The sequence below is a fragment of the Filicampus tigris genome, chromosome 4 (genome assembly GCF_054856515.1).
Source record: "Filicampus tigris isolate MCC_2025a chromosome 4, RoL_Ftig_1.0, whole genome shotgun sequence".
Classification (NCBI taxonomy): Eukaryota; Metazoa; Chordata; class Actinopteri; order Syngnathiformes; family Syngnathidae; genus Filicampus; species Filicampus tigris.
This window is the reverse complement of record NC_141220.1, coordinates 1,640,533-1,665,262: the sequence shown is the minus strand read 5'-3', so window position 1 is coordinate 1,665,262 and position 24,730 is coordinate 1,640,533. Positions and strand designations below refer to the sequence as shown.

The following is a 24,730-nucleotide window of genomic DNA, read 5'->3' as shown; positions in this document are numbered from 1 at the left end:
ATAAATTCTTTCCACACACAAAGCTGCTAAACTAGTTGCGTTGCAGCAGCAACGAGCTGCGTGGGGCATCCTCTACGTGTGGGAAACTGTATGTCATCGCAAAATGTGATTTAATGGACCGATCAGAGCAGCAACAAATCCTTATGTGTGCGTGGCATGTGTTGCAGACCTGTCACCAACAGCACAATGCGTCAGTCATGAGAATCAATGTGGCAGTTGTTTGTGTAAGAAGAGACGTGAGACAGCAACGTGCGTTCAAGCGTGTTTGTATTTCCTTATTTTCACTTCACATAACCCGCGCCTCCCACCTGCAACTGAGGCATACCATTACAAGAGGGGGCGGGGGGGGCTGGGGGGGGGCAATACCACAATCCCTATAACATCAGTTGTCATGCTCAGTCCAGCCATTTTAAAAAAATTGTCAGCTGCCCGCCCCACCCCAAAAATGGGCATCCGGCCGAGCCGGAGGGTCCGACCGGTCCGGCCCAAGGACGGACTGCCCAGCTCTGTCAAAAACTATGGTCATTAGTAAGTCATGCAAATGTTAAAGGTAGTTTAGATACAGCACAAAATGAGCCATTATGGAAATCTGTGAACAAAACTTCTGAGTGAGAGAGACCAGTCACAAAATCTACTCAGATGCATCTCCAGGGCTCTCCAGGAGGAATAGACAAGGGATGAAGAATGGGCACAGATCTGGCATGTGGATACGAAATCCTAAACATTCTTTATAAGAGATGGCCACCAAAATCTCAATTGGACCACGGCTGCGGTGCATACCATGCACTTGCATAACATGCAAGTCTTGATTTATGGCAAACTTGCCGCAAATGGTCCAGGAAAAATGTTTACCAGGTGGGCAAGCATGGGGACTTGGACAATGTGTTGTGACTGGTTGTGTGTTTTGGGTTGGTGCCTTGAAGTTTTCAGTTGCTATGGTCCTTTATTTTGTCACCTTTATTTTGTCATATAGGATTGGGCATAGCCTGATGTCTCTCAGTATTTAAGCTCGAGTTACTCAGTGATGTGTATGTCAGAAAGTCAAGCTTTCTTCCATGCCTTCTGCATCCAGCCCGGCTCTCTGTTCTTACTCTGTATTTTTGTGTTCTGCATCAAGCCCTACTCTCCGTTGTTACTTTGTATTTTTGTAAATACTTTTTACTTTGCCACTTGTCTGCATCTGGGTCCAATTTCTGCTCCTCGTGTGACAGTATGTTCTGACCTGTCATGGACACAGCAGACTCAGACACAAGTTCCCAAGCAGCCCACGGTCCGGGAGCACCGCTCTGCAGACATGAACTCCCGAGGGACATTATAGAATCTATTCAGAACCTTTCCACAACCGTCACAACAATGGCCGTCTGGCCAATATCCCATGTTTTCCCGCAGATGTCACCACTTGTTCCAACCCATCCCTCCACCTCCAATCAGGGAGTAATTGACTCAACGGCTGTGTTTCGCCTTTTCACCCGGAACCCAACTTTCCATCACCTGATCATTATTCTGTGTAGCAAGGAGCTTGTGGCAAATTCCTGCTGAAATGTTCCTATGTCTTCGATCAGCAACCTGTGTTCGGACGATTGCGCTAAATTGGCCTATGTTATTAGCTTGCTTCAGGGAAGAGCAGAGAGGTGGGATAATTCCTTGTGGGAGTCAAAGTTCGCGACGTAGGAATAATTTGCCCTGTTTTTTCTGCAGAGATGCATAGAGTCTTTGATCAGCCTTTCATTAATCAGTCGTCCAGAAAACGGCTAATGGCATTGCGACAGGCCTCTCGTTCAGCTGCACACTATGCCATCTAATTCAGGTGGAATTCAGGAGAGTGGATGGAATGAACCTGGACAAAAGACAGCTTTTCTTTGCAGACTGTAGTATTGGGCATGACCTGATGTCTCTCAGTATTTAAGCTCTAGTTGCTCAGTGACACATTGTCAAGCTTTCTTCTATGCCTTCTGCATCCAGCCCTGCTGTCTGTTCTTGGTATTTTTGTGGTCTGCATCCTGTTGTTATATTGTATTTTTATATGAAGACTTTTTAATTTGCCACTTCCGTGTTCTGTCTGTATCTGGGTCCATATCTGCTCCTCATGTGACACAATGAGTTGAAGCATTGATGATCTGCCTTTCAATTTCCAGCTGGACTGAGCAAACAATAACAGAGGGAGGCGAGATATAATCAGAATTCTCCTCCTCTTAATCAGCAGTGTTGGGGGTAATGCGTTTCAAAAGTAACGCAGTACAGTAATACATTACATTTAGGCAGTATTGACATAATGTAACTTGTTACTCCGAATTTTGTGGTATTATTATTACAGATACTGAGTAGGTAACGCGTAACAAATTTTGGGACTCTAATACATATGTTGACATCTGTATTTTACATTTAACAAATGGGTCTGTTTATAACATCACTTGATCACAAGTTATTATAACCAGCAATGCTTAAATAAAAGTTTACTGTCGCGCTTGGAACTTCATGTAACAACGTGAATGCACGAGTCAACTCTCTACCGTGCAATTCAATTGTCTTTACACCATTGACAACTGCCAAGAGCGCTGAGAACTTATTGTTTGTGACAATAATCACTGTCACGGTTTCATAAAATAAAATGCAAACCATAGACACAAAATACAAGCAGGAACAAACCTAAGTAAAACGAAGCGAATAAACTGCAAAAAATTAAGTCACTGTGCTTTTTAGATATGATTTAATGAACTTAGTGCCATCAATTGCCATATGTAAAACGTAGTGATTCTGATTGGCTGTTCACAATCAAAATGCAAATCATCTGCCGGTGACAAATGACGTCACGCTACGGCACCATCAATCGGACAAACTACAATAGACGCCATTATTAGAGTCTGATGCGATCGTTTCTTATTTACCATATTTTTCAAATCACCTCGAAACTTAGTCTCCATGTAGTAAAAGAAAATTAGAACTAACTGAACTTTCAATTATTATAAATAGAAAAAATAATAATGAAAACGGAAAAAACATTTAGTCAGGTCAGTTTTGACTTCAATACATATTTTCGCTTTTATTACACATGCTCTGTCTTTGTGTTTCTATCTATCTATCCATCCATCCATCCATCCATCTTGTGAGACCAATTATCGATTATATGTTATGCATCACTATTATTTGTGTGTAAATGGCAAATGGACTGTCACTTGTAAAGTGCTTTTTCTACCTTTGGTACTCAAAGCGCTTCATAATGTACCTCATCTACCTCCTGATGACGCAGCATCGGGAACAACTGGGGGTTCAGTATCTTGCTCAAGGATACTTCAACATGGTCACAATGGCTGGGGATTGAACCCACAACCTGCCGGTTGGGAAAGGACCACTCTACCACTGAGCCATGCTGCCCCCAGTGTGTAAATTAATTTGAGAATAATGATAATTTCATTTGTGGTTTACAGTCTGTGATTATTTATTTACTGGACAAAATATCAGTTCCAATATTTGTATTTAAAAAATAAATCTTATTGATACAAATATTGATCAAAGGTAGTGATGTCCCACCACACCATAGAGTCTAAACATTTAATATTATAGACCACACTATATAGTTAAATATGCTCATAAATTAACTTTACCAGCTACAGTATGGCAGAAAAATTTGCATTTTCCTTTTAAGGTCTTGAAATCATTATTAAATAAATTAATACCCGATTGTCAAAAAAGTAACTTAAAAGTAACTTCAACTTGAGTAACGCATTACTCTACAAATACAGTAATATTGTAAAGAAACGTATTACTTTCACATGCAAGTAACTAGTAATATGTAATACATTACATTTTGGAAGTAACTTGCCCAACACTGTTAATCAGGCAGAGGAAACTGGCAGGAGACAGTGTCAAGTTTGGTATTTTTTGTCCTCAAGTGATTGGCCAATTTAAATTTTAATTGAAATAGATGTAGAGGTCTGCTGTTTAATGTGCTACAGCACGTGGTTGTCCTAAAGGTTCTGAAGTTTCTAATGTAAAATCTCTTTATTGGACAGATCTTCATCAATAGGTTTAGTGTCTGCACCAGAGTATCAAAGTCAATGATAACAGCTAAAATGTGAGGTTGCTGCGTCCCAAATGAGAGCTGTACCTAGAACAGACGCTCCACTCGAGCACCCTCATTTTACTGCTTCTTTTAAATGGTAGATTCTGATGACATGAGCAGAATTGCCACAATACAAACAAAGATTGTTCCGGAAATGTTGCTGCCACTCTTCTGTGGAAAAGCGAGGACAAACTACCTGCATGGGTGCAACTTGCTGTCCCACAGATGGAGTAGTAGCATCTCCAGGCCTACTTCTCCAAAAACCTGACATGGTTCTTTGGGGCGGCAGAACCCAAACACATCTCTGCTCCCTTAACCGGTGGTCAATATGAGTAACAAACATGATTAGGTCTTCGAGCCCTGTTACAATATCTGTTGCAGCCAAATTTAACACATATTTTTCAAAGAAGGTTCATTGTAAACACTGGTGGAAGCAAGAGTGCGAAGCTCAATTCCAAGGCTGTTGCCTTGACTCATTGTGGTTAAACCATGGGAGGCTTCTGAAATTTCCAAGACAGGTCCAAAGCCAATGATCAGGTATCTACTGTCAATTTAAATAGTCCAAAATCCAAATGCGGTTTCCAAAGTCAATAAATCAGGCAGGTGGGACTTACAAATCAGATTAGGCAGAGGCAGGGATCAGGAAAACAGGCAGGGTCAGAGAATAGGTTGCGTCTAATTATAGTTTCAGGTTAAAAAAAAAAAAAAATCCTGAAGAGTACCGTACTGCAAAGGCAAATGACAATCTGAGGTGAGGAGCAGAGCTGGTTAAATAGAGCAAGTTAAACAAATTAGGCTACTAAAGAGATATGTAAAGCTCATGCACAATAAATGTGTCACAGGATCTCGATCTTCAAAATGAAAGCAGGAAATGAGCAGAAAATGACAAGCATTTGAAATAGTAAACACATTAAATGTTGATTAAATGTCTTTACTACAGTAAAAGTGCTAGATAATCTTCAAGAAGGATTATAAGGGCTTTATCTAGCTCAGGCAAAAGGATAGTTTTCTCAAATTCACTGTTTAGTTGATGGTAAACATTAATATTCAAAATCTTTGTTAGTAAATAGTAGACTAATTTATAAATTCTCAGATAATTGCAACAGATTTCAAAGTGGCCTAAAGTACATTGGGGCCATGACTGTCTTGGCCTGCCAAATGACTATCTACGGCTATGTGTGTGCGCATGGGTGTGTGTATGTCAGAGTGAGTTGTGTAAGCTTATATTGTAAATGAGAAAAATGTGTGTTTTGCATGGAAAATCTCGTCTTTTATAAATGGTGTGTCAGGCTGGTTGCTGCACTGGTGTCACAAAATATGTTTCAAACACAAAGTACAAGTTTTTCCCTTGACTGTGAGCCAGGCAATCAATCAGCATGTTTACAAAGAGATTCTTTGGTGTTTGTTTTGTTCAGTGTGCGAGAAGAAAGTTGTGACAGTACAACTCCTGGCTGCTTCACCATGACAATGCTCACAATACGCTGAGCTTCTGCATCGCCAGGCTACAGCAGCAGCTCTCCTCTCCCAACCTGGCTCCGTTATGTTTTTCCTCTTTCCCAAGGTCAAGGGCGTCATCAAGGGGGTCCATTTTTATAACGTGCATGACTTCAAGATGGCCCAGAAATGTTTTTGTGGTGGATCCTGGAAGAATTCTTCCAGGAGTGTGTAACATGGCAGACAAGGCTGGGAAAGTGTGCTAGACTCTAGGAGGATTACTTTAAGAGGGGAAAACTTTTATTTTTTAGTTTGGATTTGAAATACTGTTTCGTGACACCGGTGATGGAACATTTCCAACACTTTGCAACTCACCTATACAGGATTAAAAGACCTTTGCATTCTCAGAAATTCTCAATCAAATGACCACTGACAGACAACAAAAACATCTGATCTTGTCTTTCTTTTCAGAATGTTGTCATGTTGATGAATGACCTTGTGGACTGGCTAATCCCAGATATCCCAAAAGACATCAGCCTCCAGATCCACAAGGAGAAGATTTTATTGGTAGATCTATTCATGAAAGAAGAGCAAGTGAAGAGCATCAACCTTGAGAACAATGCCTCTGAAATGAACAAGCGCAGCAGGAACAACAACAACACAACAGCACAGGTGTATTTGGATTCACAAATGTACACCTATCAGAACAACTAGTAGTGATACTAATGTCTAAGGCAGGGTACACGTATAAAGACAATCGGGCTGTTTTTATCCCGATTCTGCCGCATCCCAATCAAGTTGTTGAGACTATTGGAGCCCACCGCACACAATACGACCAAAACTATACAATGCCAGATTTTGTATCTTTATGTGTGGGGTCTGTAACAGATAAACACTCTTTTGTTTGAGGTTTGAGAAAACCCGATGTGTGTACCAGGCCTTAGTTGGCAAGCATAAACTTGGAAAAAGACAGCCTGTTCAGGCCATATTATTTTTTTCTAAACATTCCAATGATTGAGAGAGCAGCTGACTGATGTGTGAGTATTTTAAGGTGTCGTGGTGAAATTGTATGGATATTCTTAATGCTAAAAAGCATGTGTTATTTTGAGAATGTTTCAAGAAATTCATGAGTGTGCAACTTTTCATTTCATTAATGCGTGCCTATGTCTGTACTGTACAGCACTGCTTATTCAAATCCACAACCGTTTGCAAATGTCTATGAATATGATTTCAACAGCAGTAGAAGAAACAACAGTTTGAATATGGCCAAAGAAGGATATTTTTTCAAGGAAATTGGTGGGGAAATTACAAAGACAATATTTTCCATCTGATCTGCAAATTGTAGAATGATTTATGAGCAAAACTTTTCATGTGTGTGGTCCTGTCTTTTTATGTACCTACACATTTTAAAATACAATATTGCAGTTTTACACTGGTGACTCTTCAATTGCCTGCTAGACAAATATTATTGTTGTTGTCATTTTTAACATATTCATATTCTTCTGTAATCAGTTGTTTGAAGATCTAATGGCAATTATATTCTATCATATGATAGTAATAATTTTATTCATTATATTTATTCATTCATTTGAGGTGGTTCCAACTTCAAGTTTCACAATTTGTACAGACAAATTGTCCTGGATTTGAGTGTTTCCTTAAGAACTGTTTTGTTTATTGTTTGGTCTTGCATAAACTGCACACATAGCCTTGACATCACACCCAAACAAAACATGGCAATGTCTGTATAAATTGTGTTTTGAGAAACTGAAACAGGGTAACCACTTCGGTAACAAGTCGCTGTGTGGCGTCTGGTTAATTGGAATATTTTTGCACGTAGCTCCTCGAATAAAGACAACGAAAGCAATAACTGAGCTCAAGAAATTACTTCTCTATTCCATTAATTCCATAAATCAGAGACAAGGATGGGATGTGACTGGACTCTGTGGGATCGGCTAACAAAAGAGGGTTGCACATCCAGTGGAGCTCGATCAGCGATTGGATCCCATCAGAAGACTTAAACCTACAAAATGTGTGCAAGAGAAAGACCAGTGAGATTTAATTTCCAGAGCTGGGCAGTCCTTCCCTCCGTCCCAGACGGATGCCCATTTTTGGGGCGGAGGACGGGGAATGACACGTTTGAAAAAAGCGGCGGACAAGGAAAGGCGGAGGTGGATTTTAGTCTGGCCCACTAATCGGCCCTCATGCGTGTGACGTGGTCGCGCGGCGGCCAAATTTCATCTTCGCCTACTCGGCGAAAGGCTTCTTTAGGCTTCTTTGTACTCCTGCGTCAGCGCAAGCGACAACTGCCGCATTGCATCACGTGACCTACGCATTGTGCTGTGAGACAAGTTGGCAACAGGTCTGCAAAATATGACGCGCACACGACAGACATTGTTGCTGCGTGTACGACGCTGCGTGCATTCTCTCTCGTGATATGTCACATTGCGATGACGTACAGTTTCCCGCGGCTCGCAATTAAATTGATGCCACGGACCACCTCGCAGCTCGTTGCTGCTGCGAACATTGTAAAATATAAATGTTGAATTTACTAAAAAAAAATATGCAAAGTCGTTGCCTCAAAAAAAGTAATTCACTTGAACTTAGATAAATTAGATTTCACCAACTTATTCATTGTAAGCAGGACTTAAATTAACTTAAATTAACTCATATATGGCGGCACGGTGGTCGACTGGTTAGCACGTCCGCCTCACAGTTCAGAGGTCGTGGGTTCGATCCCGGCTCCGGCCTCCCTGTGTGGAGTTTGCATGTTCTCCCCGTGCCTGCGTGGGTTTTCTCCGGGCACTCCGGTTTCCTCCCACATTCCAAAAACGTGCATGGTGAGTTGATTGGACTCTCTAAATTGCCCCTAGGTGTGATTGTGAGTGCGGATGTTTGTCTCTGTGTGCCCTGCGATTGGCTGGCAACCAGTTCAGGGTGTCCCCCGCCTACTGCCCAAAGACAGCTGGGATAGGCTCCAGCACGCCCCGCGACCCTTGTGAGGAGAAGCGGTACAGATAATGGATGGATGGATGGATAACTCATATATTTTTAGTTTGCAGTACTCAATTTAACTTAAATTAATTAGTATCACAAACCTATTTATTCTGAGTTTGCTTTACTCAATTAACATTTTATCTATCAATCTATTCTAATAACTCTAACTTAAAATTTGTGGACTGTGAAAGCTTAATTCTCTTTAGTTTTACTCATACAGGTCAATTTAACTTTTTTTTTTTTTTTTTTTTTTTACCACCCGGTACATTAATTCTACAATATACAATAGGCTGATTAAAGAAATTAAAGTAAAATCTGATCATTATACCTGTAATGAGCCCCTAAAAACAATGAATGCAGAACACTCTTTGTATTAACTTAGTGCCATTAACATTTATTTTTAAATGTTCAGCAGTGTATTTGTTTCATGTAGTTAAATGCACAGCCGTGATAAAATTAACATAGCGCTGCTGTCCTGTGAAAAAGACTTATGTCCAATTTTGGGAAAAAAAAGAAATTATTCACATTAATAATACAAGGTCACTGATAGTGTAGTGGTGGACACGCCTGAGTTGTGTGCGGGCAGCATGGGATCGATTCCCGCTCAGTGACGGTGTTTATGTGTGCCCTGCGACTGGCTGGCGAGCAGTTCGGGGTGTAGTTTGCCTTCGCCCGTTGACGGCTGGGATAGGCTCCAGCACCTCCCCGCGACCCTGTATAGGATAAGCGGTTTGGAAGATGACACATTAATACACTATAATGCGGAAACACCATCCAAAATTGAAAAAAATGGACATGTGTTTTTCACAGGACAGCGACGATAGGATACATCACTGTCTCACAAACACCATCAACTGTCAATCAACAAATCACTCATCAGCATACAAACACTATCAAAGTTACGCTTGGACATTACACATTAGCGTGCATGGAACAGTAACCTATTTTTTTTCCTTCACTAAAACTACAAAGTCTGTATTCAGCAAATTAAACTGACCTATTATCTTGTTCTGCAGTGTGATCAGTTTTGGAGGGAGGGTTTTGTTTCCAAGTTCAAGCATGACTGCCTGAATGAATCTAAAATGTGTTTACCATGGACCCCGGGTAGTCCAAGTGAAGGGCAAACATGAGTTAAAACAGAAGACAGACTGCCTGGGAAAAATCTCTGATATTCTCCATAACAGTACCTCCCACCCAAGTATGTATGTCAATGTTTCTTTTACTTACGAGGCAAGTATTGTAAACTTCAGTGGAGTCCTCATTGAGGGGAACTGGCAGGCCTTTGAGGACAACTGTCTGAAGTGCTGTCACATCAGGCAACTGAAATTACAAAGAGAACAGATACAAGTCGAGAGCGTTGTAGCATTTTGCGAGTTTAGGAGAATATGCGTTGTGTCCTGTATTTCTTGATTTACTGTATTAGGTTCCAACACTAGAGTGATATGTAAAGTACGTGAACCAGGCCTATGGTAATGGATCTTCCACAAACGCAACATTAATCAGAATGCCTTGCTTCAACTAGTGGGCCTGCAAAGAACATATTCTTGAAAAAAAAACAAATGGGTGGACTTTCCCTTTAAGATTGAGATTGATACGACAAAAGTAATGTCAAAGTAAATAAGTAAATTTGTTTTAGGTGCATATTTTTAATTGATATCTGCAATCATGAGGTCGCTGATGGTGTAGTGGTGCACTTACCTGAGTTGTGTGCCAGAAGCGTTGGATCGGTTCCCACTCAGCGACTGTGTTGTGTGTGCCCTGCGACTGGCTGGCGACCAGTTTAGGGTGTACTCTGCCTTTCGCCCAAGTTTAGGGTGTAGTCTGCCTTTCGCCCATTGTCATCTGCGATAGGCTCCAGCTCCTCCCCGCGGCACTGTACAGGATAAGCGGTGTGGAAGCTGACACACATGACATGTGCAATCATTTTTTCAACAGCCGCCCCCCCCCCCAAAAAAAAGATGCAATGAATTACCATATTTTCCGGACTATAAGTCGCATTTCTTTTCATAGTTTGGCCAGGGGGCGACTTATACTCTAGAGCGACTTATGTGTGAAATTATTAACACATTATATCGTAACCCTTTCATTTTCAAGGTCAGCAAACAATGCACCAACCAACCACAGGAGGACGTTCTAAGGCTGCATATAAACCTGCATTACATATTGACTTTACAACGGGCAGAATAACCTGTAGTGTTATCATGTTGCAACCCACGTAAAGAAACATAAAAATAAATCCTAAAAGCTATTAAAATGCATGAATAATTTAAACGGTTAAAATCTAATATTGTGTGAAATAAGTAATTAAAATAGTATGATAAAAAGACAATTTGACTGTCTATCAATCCATCTATACAAAATAGTGTACTGTTTCTTTAAAAGGCACCGTGCCTGGCAGCGCATGGTCATGCATCATCAGCCAGCCACACACACGCACGCACAGAGCGGAGGAGAGAACAGATAATTACGACCGAATACAAAAACACTTTTGGGGACTTGGAAACATTCTACATGGTCGGCGATAAATAAAAGACTTATTTAATCGATATACGACCGTTTTGGTGAGTTTAAAGTTATCTTACCGTAACTTTCTTGTAATGCTACATGCTACATGCATGCAGGATGTTAGCTAAATGTTACCATCGTAGCTTGGTGGAAATGATGTGTACTAAGCGCACAATTTTATTAATTTGATTTATATGGACACATTTATTTGAATTGCGCGACAGAGACAACTTTGATTCCGAGAGGGGGTGGAGGGCTGGGTGACTTATACTCCAGTGCGACATGTTTTTTTCTTCTGTATTGTGCATTTTATGGATGGTGTGACTTGTACTCTGGAGCGACGTATAGTCCGGAGAATACGGTAATTTTAGATCCCTAATTACAATGTATAGTGCGTTTGTTTGTCAACACTTCAAGCGCAATGTTGAAAAAAAAAAAAAGAAACATTTTTGATATCATGAATTCAAAAGTCTGCAACTTTTGACACTTTAAAGTGGTGACAGATAAAACTATTCCATAAATCTGGAGATGGATATTGATTGATCACTTTCTAAAATCTTGTGGGCATATTTGGTTGATTTGTGACAAGGCTCTACAATCCAACCTACTGTGCAAGAAATACAGGGAATCAGCGAGCTCAGACAATGTTAGGTGCCTGTTAATAGCCGACAAGTTTAAGCGTCAGATTCAATCTGTCCCATCTCCCACACAAAACCAACCAGAGTAACCGACGCTGCTCTAATAAGGGAAAAGCAAAAATATTGACAACTAAAACAGCATTTAATTCAGCGATGTACTTGTCGCAAAATAGTGCGACATTTGGCGGTTAAAGGGATGGACAAGCAGTGAGCAGTTTTAGTTCAGAGAAGCCAAGCTATCAAGTTAAATGAATACTCCAACGGTTAATTGGAATTTCGCTATCATTTTCACAATGAGAAAACATTAACGGTAGCTTTTCTGTCTTCCTGTCCATACAGTGTATGCAACAAAGTGAGTTTTGAGGAGTCCGGCGCCATTATTGCTGAGTACATCATGTATTTATGCCACTTAAGCCCTTGGCGGTGACACGCACTAACGTGAAACCACAACAACAACAACAAGAGCAACAACAACACATTGGCGGTTCATAAAATAGTTTACTTACCAAGTAACACTGGTTCAGACGAAAGGGGCCGCATAAAGTTTACAGGTTCCATTGAATTCCACCGTGGCTTTTCCAATGAGTTGAGAGAGGCGCACTTACGAAATGGTGCAGGTCTGCGCATGTCTGGAAGAACCCGCAGAGGACCTTGGGACAATAACTTGTTCTATCTAATTTAACTGGATTCGGATACATTAAGTTAAGCATGTTCCCCAAACCAAAAGGTCTACTTACTTATTTAAGATTAGTGTTCATAACAAGTTAATGATTTTTGAGTTAGGTTCACTATTAATTTTCTATTAATTTGAATTTTCTTTTTTTACAGTGAAGAAAACTAGTTTGGCAGCAGTGTGGGTGTTGTGTACACAATATTGAGATGTTAGAAAAATACTAAATACAAAATAATATATGCAATCCACAAATTAATATACAAAAATGAAAATATCAACTCGTAACTAAATCATATGTTCCAATTGCATTGGGAGCCTTGTCGGGAACGCTGTGTACTGCACAGGTTCAGTCTGCACGGAGGGGAGAAAAAAAGGAAGGAGGTGAAGAATGAGACGAAGAAGGAGCGCTGGTGTTTGCCCGCGGGAGATTTGAAACCTGAATGCCGCAGCTGCTACATTCGCCCACATCGGAGAGGCAGAGCTTAGCTTGGTTTACGATGACGACTGGCAAAAATATGGAAGTAAGTACGCTGTCAGATTACGCTTACCCGCAGGATTATTGGGAAAATCCTGACCGACCACTCCGTTCAATGGGTTAAATCTCCCCTTAACCCTTGTATTTTGACATAAATTTCGACTTCAAAGGTGAAATCCGACATACGCTGATTTTCGTGTTACATCGCCAGTGTAGGAACGGAACTCCTTCGTAAAATGAGGACTCTCTGTACTGTAAATCCGGTTAGAGCGCCCCTAGCGGTGGAAGAAAAATCCACAGATTTGCCGCAATGGACTATAAACCGCATGGTTCACAACCTCTGAAAAAAGTAGCGGTTTATAATCCGGAAAATACGGAAAGCAAAATTGGACTTTCCAATGTGGAAACTCTTCAAACACGCCACTACCCAACTGCGCGTACTTACTTGCATTGGGAACGCCCCGAACGCTGTGCACTGCACACGTCCCAGATAGCAAAATATGGGTGAATCAATGTTGAAATACAGTTCATATTAAGTGTTGAATCTACATTGAAAGCTAAAGTAGAAATTATATAGAAAGTGCAAGGTTGATAAAATGTTGGGTCAACGTTTGCTTTTCAACCATATATAAGACAACATCAATGTTGATTCAACCATCATCTAAACCAGAACCTACATACACTTTTTGTTAATTTTTGGTTGAATCAATGTTAAGGAAACAACATTAATTCAGCCATCATCTAAATTGGAATTAAATGTTGCAATAAAGTTTAAAAAAAGACTCACAAAAATCTTGGGTTAGTCCACTACAAAATGTTAGCTTTTTCATTACTTACCCAAATGTATGAAAAAACCTATGACAGAAAACATGTTTAATATTGGAAAAAAAATTATTAGAAGAGTTCAAAATACTTTTAGTAAACCAAAGCCTCTCTATTTAGCCATACATTAAATTATAGTCAGTGTTTCAAATAAGATAATTTAGTTTTAGTCAAATATTAGTCATCTGAAATGTTTGTCAACCACGTACCATAAGATTTAAATCGACTAAATCTAAAGTGATTGACTGTAAGAACAACAGTCCATATTGCTGTAAAAAAAAACATTTTTTGAACATAACACATAACAGAACAACCCATCAAATAAAGAACAATACCAACAGTAAACTAAGCTTGACTTGGGTCCGAGGCAGTAGCATGCGTTGGGATGCCCACTTCATGCTCATGAGCGAAATGAAGCCAATGCTTCCCAGCTGTACAAAAATCTTTCTGGGTCAGCGCGCAGTCAAACTGTTGAGCAACAACTGAAAGACAAAATTAAAATAAATAAATAACCAGCAGTCAGCAAGTTAGAACACTTGACTGGAAAGTCCAAACGACAAACCTCATTAACTTCTGAAATATATCTATATATTGAGGTAATTAAAAAAATGGTGAATGTGAACACTTCATTTTAATATATTGTAAATCCCACAAACACTGGCCGTCTCCTCATGCTTTTGCATCGGTGGCCGTGGAGATTTTTAAGATAAATGGACTGCCGGGAGGCACGAGGAGGAATGATTTTACGCCACAAAAGAAACTACTTCAGAGCATTGTGCTTAAAAACAACTGTGTTGTCATATTAAGTTGTTTGCTTGTGAGATAACTCACCAAACATACAGTCTTGAATCTTTGTCTCTTTTAACGCCTTCTTGCCACTGCAACGATGCTGTCTCTTTCGGATTAAACCTTTGGTAGTTTCCGCCTAGAGGGAAAAACAAAGGCTGTAACATTTATAAAAATGACAACCAGTGCAATTTAAATTTGTCTAGAAAGACATTTCATTGTTGAAGCAAATTAGAGAAATACGTGACATTACATTTGGTGTATGTTGTGGGGCACCGTGTGGGTTGTAATACTGCATCGCACCGTATTCCGATATCCCTATGGAAACAAAATCCTCAAAATTTATGGAGTAGCAACAACTTCTGATATTGTTGTCGTGTATCTCGGCATCCGGAATACAAAATTTGGATTGTAGGCCATACTATGCCAAAAAATACTACTCCTGTGTCCCTGTCACCAACTTTATGTAGTGAAAGAGTACAGCAAGACTATGGTATAATACCAGGGAATGCGATTGCTCGTTGTTGGGTCTCTCGTTGTGGATTATGCCACTGTGGAGTCTGCGGATGGTGGCAATGGGCACCAGTGCTACTGCCACATTCTGATATCCCAGCTGAAAAACACAGTAGGAAATCCACAAGGCAGTTAAGGTGATGATGGCATGATGCTAACCTCGAAAGTGAGTAAATGTATGATTTCCATTCAGCTGGTTTAACATATTGCTCTGACCCAGGGATAAAATAGTATGCAATGTGGCATCCAAATTTTCACTTTCAAATGGCAAAGATAATGTGACAAAACACACACAGTAATACAACAAAGATGTTTAAACATGCCAAAATATTATGTTTTGTGACTGCTGCCTGACTGATTCACCGACGTTCTTGGATGGAGAGTGGCGGTAGGCACCAGAAACCAGAACTACAAAAGGACAATTGGAAAACAAGTTGTGACTCAAACATGAGACAGACTGCTACATCTAAAAGCATGACACTCATGTTTAATATCCCATTCCTTCCATGTTGTGGAGTCTTGGGAGTTTTCCAGTGTGGTGTTATACCTGAAATTCATGCACATAATTTAGACAATGTGTCTTCTGCAGTATGCATGATGCCATCTACCTCCTCAGAACAAACATCTGAATTTGGTTCACTTCCCGTTATTTTGATCAGTTTTCAATCCTGCTAAGCTTGATACTGGTCTGAGATCCTGAAAGAAAGGTAGAAAAAAAGTCAAAATGAGTGTGCTGCAATATATCTCTTCAAATTAGTTTCGCAATAAAAAACAATTATATCAAACTAGACAACTTGTATTGTTATAATTGATAGGTAAAGTGTCAGGTATTTACTATTAAGGGGTACAATATCCTTGAAATCGGTACAGTCTATCACAATGGTAAATACAAAATACAAAGTCTTGGAAGATTACAAGTTTGTACAATCCAGATTTGTTTCCACTTTATGCGATCATGTTATCAAAGCTAGCACCTTCACGCAAATCTTGCACTGTGTGACAGTTCATGGCGAAGTGATTAGAATGGTCTTATTTATTCATGCATGCATGGCATTGACTACGCCTTGGTTTCTGTTTTGGTAGCCTGTACAATGTTCACCCCTTGTTGTGGCACCCTGGTGCACAACAGTTGTCTACCATGATTGTAAAAATGTTTACTACAAGTAGCGAACCCGTTTTCGATCATGCCAAAATGGCTGTGTGATTTTTTTTTCTTCATTTTCTGTTTATTTATTTATTTATTTATTTATCAATTTATTTATTTATGGCTGTGTGAACGTTTGGCGCATTATATTGCATGCATAACTTCATCGTCCAGGACTCTATTGGTAAGAGCGTTCTGATTGGCTGACTATCACCACATCGCTCATTTACAATGCATGCAATTGGTCAATTTGTTTCATACCGCGAACAGAACCCCGACGGTTAAATGATAAAAATGAAAAAAACCAAACAAACATTTTAAACACATCGTGATATTAAATCAAGTTTCTCCAAACTCTGTCCTCAAGGGTCCTGCCCATTTCAATCCCAGCTGTAACACACATGGATTCAAAAGTTATCATGTTTCTTCAGAGCTTGCTAATGAGCTGATCATTTGAAACAGGTGTGTTGAAGCAGGCACAGATGGAAAACAGGCAGAAAAGTGGCCATTGAGGACAGGAGCTCGACATGTCTGTATTAGATAATACATTGGTCATACTATAACCGTTATAGGCTTGGAAACAGACCCACATTTAAAACAAACGAACAGAATCTTTACACATATTTAGCTCAATGTAGGTAAAGTTAAATCAAACATAAGCACAGCACCCAAGAAAAATAATTTCCTCAAACTTACTGAAAAAGCAGGCAGAGAGATACTCGGAGCTGGTTTTCTGTACGGAAAAGGGCGCGATGAAGTCAAGTGCAAATCAGTGCGCAATTGCGCATGCGCTGCTGGGTCTTCTTCTTCTTCTGTTGCATTTCCGGCACAGCAGACGCTTACTGTCCCCCGCTGGTTGCTGGTGCTACTTCATGTCACACCATCAATACGCCACACAATCTAGTTTTATGCGGGAAGTCCAACGCACCTCTAAAGGCTCATTTATGCTCAACGTTAAATACGGATCTGGTTACGTACTGTATAAGAGCCTTCCAAATGACAATCTGAAACTAGAGGACTTCGCATTGAAGTGTCGCACAGAAATGATACAAATATTCACATGTTTATCTTGGTAAGCGGAGGGGAGAATTAAAGAAAGAATTAAAGAAAGGAGGAGAGGAAGAATGAGACAAAGAAAAAGAAGGAGTGCTGGCGTTTGACCGCAGGAAATCTGAAAACTGAATGCCGCAGCCGCTTCATTCGTGCACATCGGAGAGACGAGGGGCTTTGCTCGGTAGTAGACGACGACTGTCAAAAACACAACAAAAAAAAGGTTTCAACATCGCAATCATGTGGCCACCACTGTGCTAAATCTAATGCAAACAATATTGATGTCTTGGTAAAGTTCAACAGCTGTAAAAAACTAAAAGAAAGTCAAAACATACCAGCAACAACAAGTTCCTCGCTCACGGTTCTCCAAGGCTGCTTTCTTTTTCTTGTCCCGGTAGTGGAAGCTGGCCGTGTCATATAGCTCCACAAACCGCGATGATAATCTTTTACTCCATTTTGCGCTCTCCATTCTGCGCTCTCCACAAGACTCGCCGAGTGTACAGGACGCTGTGTGTGACGTAGTACTCCCTGATGCTGAGTGGCTGCCGCGGGGCGAAGAGGGAAAAAGGTTCATTTGTTTTAGCTGCGCCAAACGGACGAATCGGCGGATTTTCGGTGCTTCACGTCGCCCCCCACACAACCGCCCGCACTAACTACATTGATTTCAACTGAATCGAGCGGTGCGATTCAATTGAACATTCACATGTAGCAGCACCGGCTGACCAACGGAAGAACTCCCTGGACCAGGCGTCTCTGCATGCCCATCCGTTCAGAGACTGATCTCTCTCACGCCCACTGCATATAAACAATGACCACTGTTAAATAAAGCAGTTACATTACAACTCTCGACTCGCTCACTTTGTCTCCTTACACACATGCGTGTGCTGGGAAATGGTTGGTCAAACTGTTAACCCAGAGGTGGGTGCCCATAAGGTAAGTGGATTTTACTACAAAATTAGCCAGCTATTAGCTTTAAATAAACCTCTGCCATTAGCGTCTCCCACACAAGGACATACTTCGTATGCAAAGAGACATAGTACTAAATGTTAACAGTTAGTTTAGGAAACAAAATTGCTATCCCAGATTACATACACAAGACAGGCTGGGAGTGTTTCTGTCAGTCAGTGAAATGGTGTCCTTGACTCCTGTGGCATTATTATGCGCAAAGCTCGCTCAATGCCGGGGGCAAATAGGTGTTTTCATTCAGCGATAATAAATTGTTGACGGGGGGGCTTGCTGATTTAGGATAAAAAATTTCGGATCGAATCACGGATAGTTTTTCAGATAAGCAACAAAAAAGCATTTTGTCTTCATTTAGTTGATATAACACTTCTTCCCATTAAATAATAAAAATCAACTCAAAATGATGTCAAATATCAAATATATATTGTTTATATTGTATGAACACAACTTTAAGTGCAATATAAAACAGGATACCTTCTTATTTTATACATGGATCATAAATAAAAAAGACCTCAAAGTGCAGTTTTAGGCACATGCCCTTCTTTAAATACAGTGGATACAGAAAGTATTCAGACCCCTTGAAATATTTCACTTTCTGTGTCATTGCAGCCATTTGCCAAAATCAAAAAAGTAAATATTATTTCTCATCAATATACACTCAGCACCCCATTTTGACAGTAAAAAACTGAAATGTAGAAATTTTTGCAAATTGATGAAAAAAGAAAAACTGAAGTATCATATGGTCATACGTATTCAGAACCTTTGCAGCCACCTTCATATTTAACTCACATGCTGTCCATTTCTTCTGATCATCCTTGAGATGGTTCTGCTCATTTATTTGAGTGTAGCTGTGTAAACTGATTGGACTTGATTAGTAAAGGCAAACACCTGTCTATATAAGACCTTACACCTCACAGTGCATGTCAGAGAAAATGAGGTCGAAGGAACTGTCCAAGGTGATCGGAAACAGAATTGTGGCAAGGCACAGATCTGGCCATGGTTACAAAATAATTTATGCAGCACTCAAAGTTCCTAAGAGAACAGTGGCCTCCATAATCCTCAAATGGAAGAAGTTTGGGATGACCACAACTCTCCTTCCTGGGGTAGGAGATGGGAGAAAGTTCCACAAAGTCAACTATGACTGCAGACCTCCACCAGTTTGGGCCTTATGGCAGAGTGGCCTGCATAGGGTTTGCCCAAAAACACCACATGAAGGACTTCCAGACTCTGAGACATAAGATTCTATGGTATGATGAGACCAAGTTTGAACTTTTTGGTGTAAATTCTAAGCGTTTTTTGTAGAGAAAACCAGGCACTGCTCATCACCTACCCCATACAATCCCTACAGTGAAACATGGTGGTGGGAGCATCATGTTGTGGGGGTGTTTTTCAGCTGCAGGGACAGGACAACTTCTTGCAATTGAACTAAGATGAATGCGGCCAAGTACAGAGATATCCTGAAGGAAAACCTGTTCGAGAGTTCCCAGGACCTCAGACTGGGTCGAAGGTTCACCTTTCAACAGGACAATGACCCAAAGCACACAGCTAAAATAACAAAGGAGTGGCTTCAGAACAACTCTGTGACCATTCTTGACTGGCCCAGTCAGAGCCCTGACCTAAACCAGATTGACCACCTATGGAGAGACCTGAAAATGGCTGTCCACCACCGTTCACCATTAAACCTGACAGAACTGGAGAGGATCTGCAAGGAAGAATGGCAGAGGATCCCCAACTCCAGGTGTGAAAACTTGTTGCATCATTCCCACGAAGACTCATGCCTGTACTAGCTCAAAAGGATCTACTCAATAAAATGCGTCAGGGTGTGAATACTTATGATCGTATGATATTTCAGTTTTTCTTTCTAAATAAATATGCAAACATTTCTAGATTTCATTTTTTTTTCCTGTCAAGATGGGGTGCTGAGTCTACATTAATGAGAAATAAAATGAACTTTTTAGATTTTGGCAAATGGCTGCAATGACACAGAAAGTAAAAAATGTCAAGGTGTCTGCATACTTTCTGTACCCACGACTATGGAAGTTATGGCGGGGTGCTAGTGTAAATTGGTCGAAGTTGGTAGACGTAACTGCTAACCGAAGCCCGTTTAAAATGATAGGACTAGCCAACAGACGATTACCATGTTGAAGCTTCCTTGACATGTCTTTCTGATGGCTCACACACCAAATAAACTGTCACACAAGGCAGAAAAAAAATCTCAATCATTTTTAAAATGTTAGGTACCTGAATTACTCAAGGACTGGTTTCTCCCCTTGTTCCCAAAATGCTGCCATACATTATCCAGGAGAGTTTTCAAGTTCCTCTGCTGCTACTATAGTGAACGTGGTTGGAAATGTTGCCTTCGCGTGAACACGCACAATTTTTTTTGGGTTTGTCACCAACCAATCCGCGGACCATGTGCAGTCCGAGCCGTGATGCATGATCCGTGCCCATCACGGCTCAAAGATGATTCATTACACCACTAGCGCGATATTTGAAAGACATGTCAAGTGCAGACCAGAGCATTCACGCATGACGTGGGCCTCTTGTGCAAATTGGGGCCCCCCACAGATGATGGTGCCTCAGACAGATGATGCCTTACGCACAGCGTGTACTCTGCGTATCAGAAGCGGTAGCCCTGGGTCTACTGTTCTGTTGCCATGACCAAAACCAGACTGCTCCTCCTGAAACTCAAGATTCAACTTTCTGATGGCCCCTTTTCAGAACGGCCAAATAAAGTTTACCAGGTAGGTTAAGCAGTGTGACCTCCTAAAGCTGGAAAAGACCCTTCATCATTCCCCCTTCTTAAAAAGGGGACCACCACCCCTGTCTGCCAATCCAGAGTCATTGTCCTCAACGTCCATGTGATGTTGCTGATGTCAAACAAGACTGCCCCACAATATTCAGAGACTAACTCCAAGGGAGATCAGGCAAAGTGCTCTCCCCCCCGTTGCGGGACGTTGATGGCGCACAGTGTTGAAATTCCACTGAATCCCCTCCAAAGATGACAGATGTTAGACGGAAATGCCCTGGAAGAAGTCATTGTCCTTGACCTCACCAAAAACTTCATCCACTCCCACATTTTAACTTCAGTGACCACCATTGCTGCATTCTGCTTGGCCTGCTGAGATACATCAGTTGTCTCTGGAGTCCTGCAGCACTGCAGTGAATGGTGAAAAAACATTAGTAAAGGATACCCCAACTTTAAAATGATTATCATTTACAACCCATGTTTAAACAAACCGTTCAAAATAAATGGCTTACAGATTTGATTTTAGAAAAAAATAATAACTGTGCCGCAGGTGCACATGAATATCGCCTTTGCAATCTGTAAAAAGAGCAATAATGAGACCTCCACTCTTTAATATCTCGAGGTTTTTAATGGCCACTCAGCAGAGCAAAAACATACATATGTAGCAGACGCTTGGTAACTTCCGCAACAGTCCAGGCTAAATGTAGCTCCTTCCAAAAATGTAAATATCTAAGTGTTCTCAATTGAGATGTACAGTATCACTTCAGCATACTACTAAGACACAATTTGTTACTTTCATATTAAGCAGGGCTTTGGCACCATCTTGTGGCATTTTAAGTCATTACAGAAAGAGTTCCAAAATAGGTACATTTTCAGCGAATAGCCGAGAATAGGTTCTGTAGAAAAAATACAACTAGGTGAATTTATGAAGAGTGAATCACAAATAGACAGAGGTTTACTGTACAGTATATTAAATGGTTGTCCAATTCACAAACAAATGCGGTTGAATAACTCAGTGAAACTGTGTCTACATATTTGTCGACACATTTCAGGCAACATTATGCAATCAAATCCCCAGTCTCTTGTCCCTGACATGCTTCGGCCAAAATGCACACACACAAGCAAGAATGACAACAAATTTACCAGCTTCTTTCAGTAGCTTTGAACAACAAGCATTTTTTTATGGCTTTACATATCAATGGCACAATCTAAAGATAAAACAAAAATAAAGTAAGAAGGAAGGAAAGAGAACCTAACACCTAGTTCATACCGGAAATTACATTTAGAAAAATAAACACCAGTTACAGTGTGTCTAAATTGGTAGACTTTTGAAAGTAAAGACAAGAGGCAACCATTTTTTTTTATTGAGATTTCTTGGAACTCAAACATTTCACTTCATTTCATTGTCAGTGTTTCTCCATAAGACATGCATCAGGAAGGATGTGAGGGTTGCTGCCTCCTCAGGAATGGAATGTACTGCTTTTTAGCTTCTTTTGTTTTGCTCTAGGAGATAAAAAAAAAATTGTGATTTAAAGACAGAAGAGAGATGATGATGACAATCTGTTAACCATATACATTGCTGTAAAAAAATATTTATACTGTTTTTGATACAATCGTAAGTTTAATCACCAGATTTGAATATTACGACTAGGGCTTGACACTATGGCTGAAGAGTGTAACACGATATAAGTACCTCATACCACTCGATATCGATATATATTCATTTTTTTTTTTTTTTTCCGAATCAAAATAAGAAAAAATCTCAAATGGGTTACAGGTAAACTAAAATAAATAAAACTAGCCAGAGCAAAAAGATCTTTCAAAATGTCTGGTAGTAAAACAAGGAATTAACAATGATTTTGTGTACATTGTAATGTGCAAAGTTGTTTTATCTATGCTCCTGGCTCAAGCAGTGCTATAAATGCTATTTGTGGAAGACACTACTGTATATGCTATCGTTGATACAGTTACTAGGTTTGTCACAATATCGGCAATATCGTGATATTAAAATTGCCACAATATATTGTCATCATAATATCACGATATTAATAGCAGAAAAACTGTTGAAAAGCACAAGTTATTTTCCATTCTAGCAGTTACAGTACCCTCTGGTAGCGAAGTGCAGTTTAATTTGATGCATGGCTGGTCAAGCCTATTTCTTTGTGAATGCTGTTATTATGTACAAAAACAGAATATTGTGTGTTTTTTTTTAATATAAGCTCTTTTTTGTTATAATATCGTGAGCTTTTATATACCTTTATATACTGTATATCGTCAACCGCTCTACAATATCGGGATAATTATCGTGTCGTGAGGTTCATATTGTGATATTACCATATCGTTACATTTGGATATTGTGACATCCCTAACAGTTACATTAACATTCATTTGCTGTTGATACAGTGTAAGTGTAGTGAACTAATACTCTCTGAAAGTGTATGCATTACAGTTTGTCAACTTTCTTAGGTCTACTTTAACTTGTTAGCAGGCTCATTATTGCCATAGTTTATTTTACCTGATTGTGACTTCATGGTGATGTTGAGTGTTGGAGCTGGCTAACATCCAAGCTAGCACATCAAAGACAAGGAAGTCCTTTACGTCTACAGCAGCTACTCATCCGGAGGTGTTTAATCGAGTTAGTTTGCACAATATAATCTTATTGCAAGACTTGCCGTAAGGCAACTGGTCATTTATTTGAACAAATTTAAGCCACACCTTCGTTCGGCATACGTATGCCACGCGAACGTGCGTGAGCACACTTTTTCATTGGTTCAAGCAGGTTCTTCATGTGGGCACTCGGCAGACGAGCACTCGGCAGACGAGCACTCGGCAGACGAGCACTCGGCAGACGAGCACTCGGCAGACGAGCACTCGGCGACTCGGCTGCACTCAAAACACGTTGTTGTGCTCAGGACCTCCTCTTACGTGCTTTTATAATCGTGTGAAAGCCACATGTCTAAGCTCTCAAATGCTTTTGGAATTATCTTTCTATCTGCAACAGCGGATGAGACATCAATTAGTTTGTAGGTTTTGAATTTCTGGGAGAACCTCAGGTTTAAGAGGGTGAATCTATAATTGCCGACAGGTTTTGGGGCGATGTTGAGCCAGGCTCTTTAGGCCTTAATGGGTTAAGTGTGATGAATATGCGAGGGGAAAAAAAAGAAATAGGAAGGGGGCCAATACTTTTTCATTGCACTGTAGCTTTTTCTTTGATAAGAAGTCTTACCTGTGCTCATTTGTGCTGCATTCTCTAACAAACTGATTTGATGTAGGAGGTTGGCATGGGGTAGAGGAGAGCTTAATGTTTGTGTGTGTATTGTACAGGAATCCTTCTGAGTTGAATTCTGCTTGTTTTTTCCTCAGTTGACTGGAGGAGGAATACAGCTCTTCTTCTGTGCTCTGAGAGAAATACATGACAGGCTAAAGACATCCATTGAGAAAACACAGCTGTACACAACTGTATGTAAAGTAGATTTGTGTACTCACTTCTGGCTGTAGTACTTTTATGTCAACCAACAGAGAGGCTAATTCTAAGTTTTCATTGTAGCCATTCTTTAGCGGCACAGAGCGGTAACCTAAAAAAAAAGAAGACATTCCAATCTAGTACAACTTTCGGATTAACACATGTACACTACCAACTTCACAAGCCAGTTTTTTTTGTTTTTTTTTTGAAAACAGTTTAACAGATTTGGGTACAGTCAGCTGTTCGAAAGATGGTGGTGAAATTAATTGAAAACACTGAGTGTCTCAATCTCCCATACAAACCAAGCAAATGTCATACATTCATCCTTTATCTGAACTGTTAATGCTCATGAGGGTCGTATTTTTCAAAAATAGCTTTCAAAAACACACGTAATCTTTTTAAACAAACACAATAACTACATGTGGACTGTCTGCTGCACGATTAATTGATTTAAAGCTTTA

General features: G+C 40.2%; 2 protein-coding genes and 1 long non-coding RNA gene across 9 annotated transcripts in view; 1 reads left to right on the top strand and 2 right to left on the bottom strand.

The window, feature by feature from the left end:
* The window catches only part of ano1b (anoctamin 1, calcium activated chloride channel b), a 76,308-nt gene extending 68,953 nt beyond the window's left edge, over window positions 1–7,355 (top strand). For both annotated transcript variants that reach the window (XM_086028830.1, XM_086028829.1), the window contains one exon: window positions 5,966–7,355. In XM_086028830.1, the coding sequence (XP_085884956.1) occupies window positions 5,966–6,208 (243 nt within the window). In that variant the 3' untranslated portion in view covers window positions 6,209–7,355. The remainder of the gene's footprint in view (window positions 1–5,965) is intronic.
* A 1,509-nt stretch (window positions 7,356–8,864) lies between these two features.
* On the bottom strand, window positions 8,865–16,808 carry LOC147148071 (uncharacterized). 2 transcript variants are annotated; one of them, XR_015086563.1, is made up of 8 exons: window positions 16,741–16,808; window positions 15,448–15,596; window positions 14,890–15,308; window positions 14,641–14,705; window positions 14,433–14,526; window positions 10,187–14,083; window positions 9,716–9,808; window positions 8,865–9,201 (listed from the first exon to the last, which is right to left on the bottom strand). It is a non-coding gene; the product is annotated as an uncharacterized LOC147148071 (long non-coding RNA). The 2 variants fall into 2 exon arrangements; XR_015086562.1 differs by having other exon boundaries at window positions 14,890–15,596.
* A 4,606-nt stretch (window positions 16,809–21,414) lies between these two features.
* plcg2 (phospholipase C, gamma 2) overlaps window positions 21,415–24,730 on the bottom strand; it is a 106,045-nt gene continuing 102,729 nt past the window's right edge. For all 5 annotated transcript variants that reach the window (XM_086029070.1, XM_086029068.1, XM_086029069.1 and 2 more), the window contains 3 exons: window positions 24,293–24,381; window positions 24,033–24,205; window positions 21,415–22,309 (listed from right to left, as the gene is read on the bottom strand). In XM_086029070.1, the coding sequence (XP_085885196.1) occupies window positions 22,267–22,309; window positions 24,033–24,205; window positions 24,293–24,381 (305 nt within the window). In that variant the 3' untranslated portion in view covers window positions 21,415–22,266. The remainder of the gene's footprint in view (window positions 22,310–24,032; window positions 24,206–24,292; window positions 24,382–24,730) is intronic.